This window comes from Melanostigma gelatinosum (assembly GCF_949748355.1).
Source record: "Melanostigma gelatinosum genome assembly, chromosome: 8".
Classification (NCBI taxonomy): Eukaryota; Metazoa; Chordata; class Actinopteri; order Perciformes; family Zoarcidae; genus Melanostigma; species Melanostigma gelatinosum.
In genome coordinates, this window is record NC_136641.1 from 19,918,983 (window position 1) to 19,927,585 (window position 8,603).

General features: G+C 39.6%; 1 protein-coding gene across 1 annotated transcript; it reads left to right on the forward strand.

Moving 5' to 3' along the window:
- The first annotated feature begins 1,565 nt into the window (after positions 1-1,565).
- Positions 1,566-7,741, forward strand: cd40 (CD40 molecule, TNF receptor superfamily member 5). The gene is made up of 9 exons (XM_079274276.1): positions 1,566-1,686; positions 3,233-3,314; positions 4,234-4,356; positions 4,449-4,595; positions 4,687-4,780; positions 5,455-5,513; positions 6,009-6,107; positions 6,198-6,229; positions 7,088-7,741. The coding sequence occupies exons 1-9, from the start codon at positions 1,615-1,617 to the stop codon at positions 7,373-7,375; spliced, it is 996 nt and encodes a 331-aa protein (XP_079130402.1). The 5' UTR covers positions 1,566-1,614; the 3' UTR covers positions 7,376-7,741.
- The last annotated feature ends 862 nt before the right edge of the window (positions 7,742-8,603 follow it).

Here is an 8,603-nt window from a genome sequence, read left to right on the forward strand (position 1 = left end):
AGGCTGCTATTTAATTCTCAAAAATGGACTAAAAAGTTGTTTTTCTATGTAGGAAGAGAGAATCACATTACTAGGAATACATTAGATGTCATATTTCTGTTCTTTGTTCAAGAAAAAATGGAAAATGTCGAGTATAGAGTGATGAAAAGTTTACATTTTACCCTTCACCCACCCTTCCATCATCCCTTCCTCCCCAGTCCTGGTCTTTAATGTTGGGCAGGGCTAATACAAGAAAAGCAACACAAACAAAGTGCATGTAGGAACACAAATGTCACTGTAAAAGAAGAAGAAAAACACAAAAATACACACTTATGCAAAATAACTTCTCTCGCAGGTATCCTGTAAAAGGAATGACAAGAGATCCTACAACTAGCAATAGCATGAAGGTAAAGTCAGTGATTTGTACTGAAGCATTTGTTTTACAAAACTCAATGTCTCATATGAGGGAAATGTACAAAATTCAGATGTTTCATGAATATTCCTCGAAAATGGCATCATGTTCAATGTGTGCACAGGAAAAGAACACTATTATCATTATTGGGAATCCATTGGAATTTCCAGCAAATGAATGGTTGTGAGAAATCAAGTGCGCATGTGCTTAGCTGTACATGTGCCGTAATTGCATGAATACACACGCAACACAATCTGAACGGTGCAGGGCTCACTCGATTACGTTTTAGACACTTTAAATGGTCAGTGCGCATGTCTGAACACAGCAGCGGCACCAAAACCAACAGGCACACGCTGAGCGTGTCGGGAAATCCCCCCTGGTGAAACATTCTTGGGGAATCCCTCGATCTGGTGTAGTTTCATGCTCGAGGCACACGTGTGACCGAGAGCAATGAAAACAATAGGCCTCTATCGCCTATAAAAGCGAATTATCCTTTTTAAATGCAACGTGGTATTGAATAACATAGTAATATGACTTACTACATGTTGTTTCTTTGTTGTTGTAATCGTTATTTATGTGTGAAATTATCACAAAACATTAGGTATTAATCTAAAATAGGGATACCATAACACCTTGTCTTAATTCCCACTAGGGTGATACATTCAACCAGGACGTAAGAAACGATATTACTATACTATAAAATGAATAAATAAAAGAAAAAGAGAGGAGCGGAAAAAAACAATAATACAAATAATAACAGGCAATACCATTTCTTGATAAGATTCCTGGAGCAAATAAAGAAAAGAGCACATTTGTTATTGTTTATAATTTGGATAGACAGTTTTCTAAATTCAAACCTCAAGGGTTCAAACGATGGGCGAGACCTCGAGAAGTTTACCAATGTGAAATTTCCCCAGAACAATGAATGAATTGACAGTCCCTTCTGGACATTCTAGGAACCGAACTACCGGCACGATACTATTAATTTACAGGAAACGGTCAAGTAAAAAAACACACACACACACACACACACACACACACACACACACACACACACACACACACACACACACACACACACACACACACACACACACACACACACACACACACACACACAGGAAATACCCTAAGAGCAGCTCCTCCCTCCATGATAGAAGAGGGCAGACTTGAGAGGAGCGACGACACACATTCCTGTTGTTGCTGTTGAAGCGGAGCGCAACATGCCGCGGACACGATCCACTAAAATGCATCTATCGCTGCTGACGATGATAATGATGATCATGGGTTGTTCGGTGAGTAAGCTAATCGATGTATTTCGTTGTTAGATATGATAAGTAGCAGCATTTACGCTGTATCGTTTAGTCGTGGGATTGTTGGCTATAATTGGTGCTAATTCTAAATCATTCTGTTGTTTTACTCAGATGTACAGCTAAATGTGATATTATGGCCGAAATTGTGCATTTTGTATTTCACGGTTACACCCTTTGACGCACGTCTGTTAAAAGTTACTTTCACTTTCGTTTAACTCGCAGCAGTGAAACGCATGACTTTTTTTGTCTTTTCTTAATTACACAAAATACGCAAAATAATGATATTAAAGCAGATACAATGTGCAAAAGAAAGCACGAGAAGCAGCTGGCATTCAGTTTTAGAGTTGACAGCTTCTTGAATGTTTGGGACTTTCCGTCATGCCTCGTACAGTCAGTTCTGGAGAGGAAGTGGTCCAACAGCCGTGAGACACCTCCCCGTCAATACAGAGGATACTGCTCTTATTCATGTCCACTGCTCTTATTCATGTCCACTGCTCTTATTCATGTCCACTGCTCTTATTCATGTCCACTGCTCTTATTCATGTTCACTGCTCTTATTCATGTTCACTGCTCTTATTCATGTCCACTGCTCTTATTCATGTCCACTGCTCTTATTCATGTAGACTGCTCTTATTCATGTCCACTGCTCTTATTCATGTCCACTGCTCTTATTCATGTTCACTGCTCTTATTCATGTCCACTGCTCTTATTCATGTTCACTGCTCTTATTCATGTCCACTGCTCTTATTCATGTCCACTGCTCTTATTCATGTTCACTGCTCTTATTCATGTCCACTGCTCTTATTCATGTCCACTGCTCTTATTCATGTCCACTGCTCTTATTCATGTGCACTGCTCTTATTCATGTCCACGGCTCTTATTCATGTTCACTGCTCTTATTCATGTCCACTGCTGTTATTCATGTGCACTGCTCTTATTCATGTCCACTGCTCTTATTCATGTCCACTGCTCTTATTCATGTTCACTGCTCTTATTCATGTCCACTGCTCTTATTCATGTCCACTGCTCTTATTCATGTCCACTGCTCTTATTCATGTTCACTGCTCTTATTCATGTCCACTGCTCTTATTCATGTCCACTGCTCTTATTCATGTCCACTGCTCTTATTCATGTCCACTGCTCTTATTCATGTTCACTGCTCTTATTCATGTCCACTGCTCTTATTCAAGTTCACTGCTCTTATTCATGTTCACTGCTCTTATTCATGTTCACTGCTCTTATTCTTGTTCACTGCTCTTATTCATGTTCACTGCTCTTATTCATGTCCACTGCTCTTATTCATGTTCACTGCTCTTATTCATGTCCACTGCTCTTATTCATGTTCACTGCTCTTATTCATGTCCACTGCTCTTATTCATGTCCACTGCTCTTATTCATGTACACTGCTCTTATTCATGTTCACTGCTCTTATTCATGTTCACTGCTCTTATTCATGTCCACTGCTCTTATTCATGTCCACTGCTCTTATTCATGTTCACTGCTCTTATCCCTGCTTGTTGTCTTACAGGTGATGACCGCTGCTCAGCCCGTCTGCGACCCTCTAACTCAATATGAGAAGAATGGGGAGTGCTGCAAAATGTGCGGTCCAGGTACGTAAGCATGCTCCGCTGACTTTGTTTGCATATCTAAAAATGATCCAGGAACATGTTACTTCTATTATTGCAGCCACACAGGCACTCACTGTCCTAAAAACATTAACAATTGGGAGCCACGTGGGTCTATATCGAGGTGTAAATGTAATGGATGTCCCACCAACAGCTACATGAGTTAAATAAACATTAAAGGTACAGCATATAGAAGTCACAGATTGCAAAAAGTAGCACATTTCTCAAAGAGCATGATCACTGATGCTAATAACATTTACTTTTGATTTCACTTTGCTTTTTTTCCTTTGTTGGGTTCTCTTTCACTTTCCCATTCCCATTTTAAGATGTCACCTTGGGAATTTGTAATGGGCATGAGGATTTAACATGTCACAGACTAAACTATACCAATATATATATATATATATATATATATATATATATATATATATATATATATATATATATATATATATATATATATATATATATATATATATATATATATATATATATATATATCTGCTGATCTATAGATCTGCTGAGCACACAACCCCACGAGAAATTGCAACTTCTTGTTTTTACACTTTGTCTTTTGTAAACTCATCGGAAACGTTTAACGAGCGAGATTTAGAGGAGCTGGTGGAGGCATTGTTTCGTTACCGTCCTTTAGGCAGAGCAGGCTAGCCTGTGCTCAGTCTTTATGCTAAGCTAACTGTCCCCTGGATGTAGCGATGTAGTTAACAGACAGACAGGAGAATGGTATCAATCTTTTCATCTAACTCTCAGCGAGAAAACTATTTCCCAAAAATGTCGAACTACTCCTTGAAGCCACATGTCCCCATTCACTGTATATACCTGAGACAAATATCGTACTGCACAGACTTTTGACTGTGAACAAGAACTTACAGTATGTTTTTTTCAGGGACCCGAATGCCATCCGGCGGTGCTTGTCTGGATCCTCAGTGCACAGAATGTGGAGACAATGAGTATCAGGATAAATACACAACTGAATCCAAGTGTCAACGTCAACCATACTGTGACCTACGTAAGAACTAAACACTACTGTTGCTCGGTATACACTGATAGACTTGACTTTGATGTAGCACAACTTACACCGTGTGTCCATTCTACTTTCAGATAAGAACTTTAATGTTAATGTCCAAAAGAACAAGAAGGAACGAAGCACCTGCATGTGTAAAGAGGGATTCCACTGCTCAAGTGCAGAGTGTATAACCTGTGTGCCACACACAGCCTGTAAACCAGGACACGGAGCTCGATCCACAGGTATGACACATCGCTTTGATTCACATTAAAACGTAAAGTATGGCCAGCTTTCTTTTGGCAATGTGCTGAATCTTTCACACTCTGCTTTCAGGCAACCACACGCATAACACGGTGTGTCAGAAATGCACAGAGGGCACATTTTCTGAAGACAACTCATGGAGCGATGTCTGTAAGAAATGGACAAAGTAAGTGCAGGAACTCAAATTTCACGTCCAAAAATCTCACACCGAGAACCTCAGTTTACCATTTCATCTCGGCTGGTGTATTTCGGCAAACAAACCTTTTTGTCCTCAAGGCTGTTTCAGAGATAAGCATGGAATTGATTTCTTCTCATTTTGGTTTTTGTCTTATCATGGGCTCCCTCAAGCTTACTCAGTCACTTATAAAGGAAACAATTCAGAAAATCCACTTATTTGTGCTTTAAAAAAAAAAGAGTTCAATGACAAGATCAATACCACTCATAGATGTACCGGTATGTTAAATATGGATCTATGGCCAGCAGCAGGCCTAGAAATAGTCCAGCTCTTAACCCAAATAAGATATGACATATTAATCAGTGAGCTTTAAAAGTGCTAGTTGGTGTGTTTTTGTTACCTTTAGACACAGCCAGGCGAGCTGTTTCCCACACATTTGTTTATGTTTTTATGCTAAGCTAACTAACTGTAGCTGTATATTTTCTGGTCAGGTAGGAGAGTGGCAGGAAGGGGCTTCAACTCTTTTTTTGTCACTTCAGCAGAGTACCCTATTCACCAAACGTGTCAGTATGCTTGAATGGGAGTTGAATAAGAAGCTTCAGGACATGTAATCACCTGAATCTGAAACCAGGAATGATCCTTTAACGCTGTACAATCCTTTGCAGATGTATGGATGGACACCATGTTGAAACAAAAGGAACAGACGTGTCTGACAACATCTGTGGTAAGTTCTGCGTAGGCTGATCAATTGTAAAAGTTTCTCACTTTTCGCTCTCCTGCCACCTGCAGCTGTGTGGTTTGTGGTGGCTTGCTTAAAGTGAAACTATGGAGGCGACGTGACGGTAGAGCTCGTAAATCTGTGTTGGTCTGTGGTTTTGAGTGTGACTAACAGCTTTCACCGACACATTGTTTACACTACATTCATGTCTGGGCTCCACTGTGTTTTAAACGGCTAAATAACCACATTTTTAGAATTTAAAAGTACGCATGGACTCTATGAAAATCCTCTTTTCTTACATTTTTATTTGTACTTCCTCTGCTACAGTGTGGCAAACATGAAAGCGTTTCAGTGATTTGCTGAACACGCATTTACTGTTATTTAAATTCATATCCTCCTCAAATGATCCTGTATTATTGGAGATGATACCTTGTGAAAGTGACACTGCTGGAAGGATCAATGTGTGATTCATGTTTTTTCTCTCTCTTTCTTGTGTTGCAGAGGAAACCACACGGTCACATGGAGTTGTGATCGGAGTTGTGTGTTTTCTGGCCTTCCTTGGGGTCATGGGTTTTGCTTGCTGGTGTTGTTTATGCAAAGGTACGTTGTGCTTTAAATGCTCATGTTCAATGAGTTCAAGTTCCAGTCATCCACTTACTGTACTCATGTTCTCTGTTGTTTCCGTGTTAGGTAAACCAGGAGACGCAAATGGAAAAGTGAAGGTAAATGTGATTTTCATCCTACGTTGTTGACTGCAGTAAACTGACTGAAGTAACCTGTAGCATTCTGAAAAGAATCCAAATGATTGCACTCTCAAAAACACACTTTACTGTGACTGATTTTGTTGGAAATAATTGTTTCTAAAACAATGTTTCTTTACCTCTCCGGTGTCTTTTTAAGATGCACACTTAAAGGAACAGTTTGAGATTTTTTGATTTATTCGCCTTCTTTCCGAGAGTTCGATTAGAAGATTGATACCTCTTTTATATCTGCTCGCTAAATACGAAGCTGTAACCAGTGGGTGGTTAGCTTAGCATCGCATGCAGTCTAGAAACAGGGGGAATAGCTCGCCTCACTAGTAAACTAGTTGTGTGTCATTTATTTAAAACGAACAAAAACTGAAGTTTGAAAACAACAAGTTGTGTTTTGTGTACTTTTTAAACAGAGCCAGGATAGCTGTTAATAAACAGTCTTTATGCTAAGCTAAGCTAACTGACTGCTGGTACTAGCTTCATATTTAGCCAACAGCCATGAGAGTTCCTTGAATCTTCTCATTTAACTATCTACAAACAAGTGAATAAGGTTAATTCCTAAAATGTTAAACTATTATTTTAATTTGGGGTCTACAGGGTGTAACGCTGTTAATATTCTTAATCTCATGACCTGATAACAGAAACCAGGTTTTCTATCATTGTGGAAGTGGAGTAATCTCTTACATTCAGAGCATATAAACACACTGACAAACTATAACTGTTGACCTGGAATTCATGAAAAAAGTTTTTGCTGTGGCCACAACTGAAAATGTAATATTCGGTATTTCTTATATTTCTACATTTGAACACTATTTTACTCTCGTGTAGGTCTGTTTCGAATCATGTCTGGTTGACAAAACGGAGCCACTGAGAGAAACCAACGTGCTGATAACGAACCCAACTGATCCTACTGATGAAGAGTCCATGATGCACGAGCTGCAGTCCTCTCAAGAGGAGGCTGGCGTGAGGACACCGGAGGAAAACGAGGATGAGCTGAGCCAGGAGGTGTTACCAGATTTAGTTCTCAGTGAGAATGGAAACTATGTGACTCAGGAGAATGGGAAATCGTCCATCCTTTCTCGACAGGAATCGCAAATGCAGACATTTACAGACTGAAAGCAGCTGATCATTGCTGATAGCATGTAATTATCAATTGAACCTGTTGTGTAATGTTGCCCTATGTTTCTGTTGTACATAGTTTTGCCCCGTATGATGTATATTGTAGCTTTAAGTGTTTCCAGTGTATTTACCTCATTCTCTAATAATGGAGTTGTAGTGTAACTACTTTAGAAAGTACATTCTACTGCAGTGTATGGCATATGTTATAAGTCTTTTTATACATTTTGTCATTGTATTGTATGTTAATCTTTTCGATTGCATTATTAAAAAAAAAAAATACATAATTATACAAAGTTCTGTTGTGGGGATAATTGTGCATGGAAAGCGTCACGTCGTTTAAAAACATTAAACTTGCATTAAAATGCACGCGACTTGAATGTTCATCTGGAGTGTTTCTTTTTCCTGATATTTGTTAGTGTGTCTATCAAATGCAGGAGTTTTTCAAGGTCTGTCAGTAAAATCGAGTCCGTTCCCATAATGCCTTGGGGGACGTTATGAGGAAGTATATAATGTCCTTCTAAATCCATGTGTCGGAAGTGTTCCAAGCGCAGATTGAATGGAATGTATCGTGCTGTAGTTCCACTTAATGTCCTCAGAGGGGCGCGATAGATTCACTGCAGACTGTTGGAGATGCAGCTCATCCAATAGTGTCTACAGTGCCCCCACTGCTGGACTATCTTCTTTGTAAACGGGCACTATAAGGAGGAGAAGAGTGTAATTAGGTATGCTACCACTGTAAACATCCAAATCAAAAGGAGATAGTTTTAGAAGTAGCTCTTAACATTTTGAAGTTTTGTGACATTCTATATGCATGTGTTTGTTGTGAGAAAATGGGCTCAGATAAGAGCTAATCTGCCCTCTGTGTGTTCCCGTTTGTAGGGATTTGCAGGCAGAGGCGAGGCCAGAAGACAAGGCAACAACGCGCCCAGGGGCTTTCTCATTATCCCCGGATTAATGAAGGTACAGCCCTTTGAATTTACACGGAAACGTGAGAGTGAAGAATCCTTCTTCCAGACCCTAAACGCAACTAACACTTGGAACAGACGTGAGCCTGCTGCTGCCTAGTCTAAAGTTAATTTCATATTGCAGTTTAGCTGAGGATAAATTGGCTAAAATAAACACAACTATCAACATGCAGTCATGGCAGGGATTACCCAACAACAATCTGACCCAAAACCTGTTTGGGAAGATGAAATAGACTTGGGTCTTGGGTTTGATATGTAAA

Coding starts and splice junctions, on each gene's coding strand:
- cd40 (XM_079274276.1), top strand. CDS start 1,615: ATGCCGCGGACACGATCCACTAAAATGCATCTATCGCTGCTGACGATG. Junction 3,315..4,233: donor CTGCAAAATGTGCGGTCCAG/GTACGTAAGCAT, acceptor TGTTTTTTTCAG/GGACCCGAATGCCATCCGGC. Junction 4,357..4,448: donor TCAACCATACTGTGACCTAC/GTAAGAACTAAA, acceptor TTCTACTTTCAG/ATAAGAACTTTAATGTTAAT.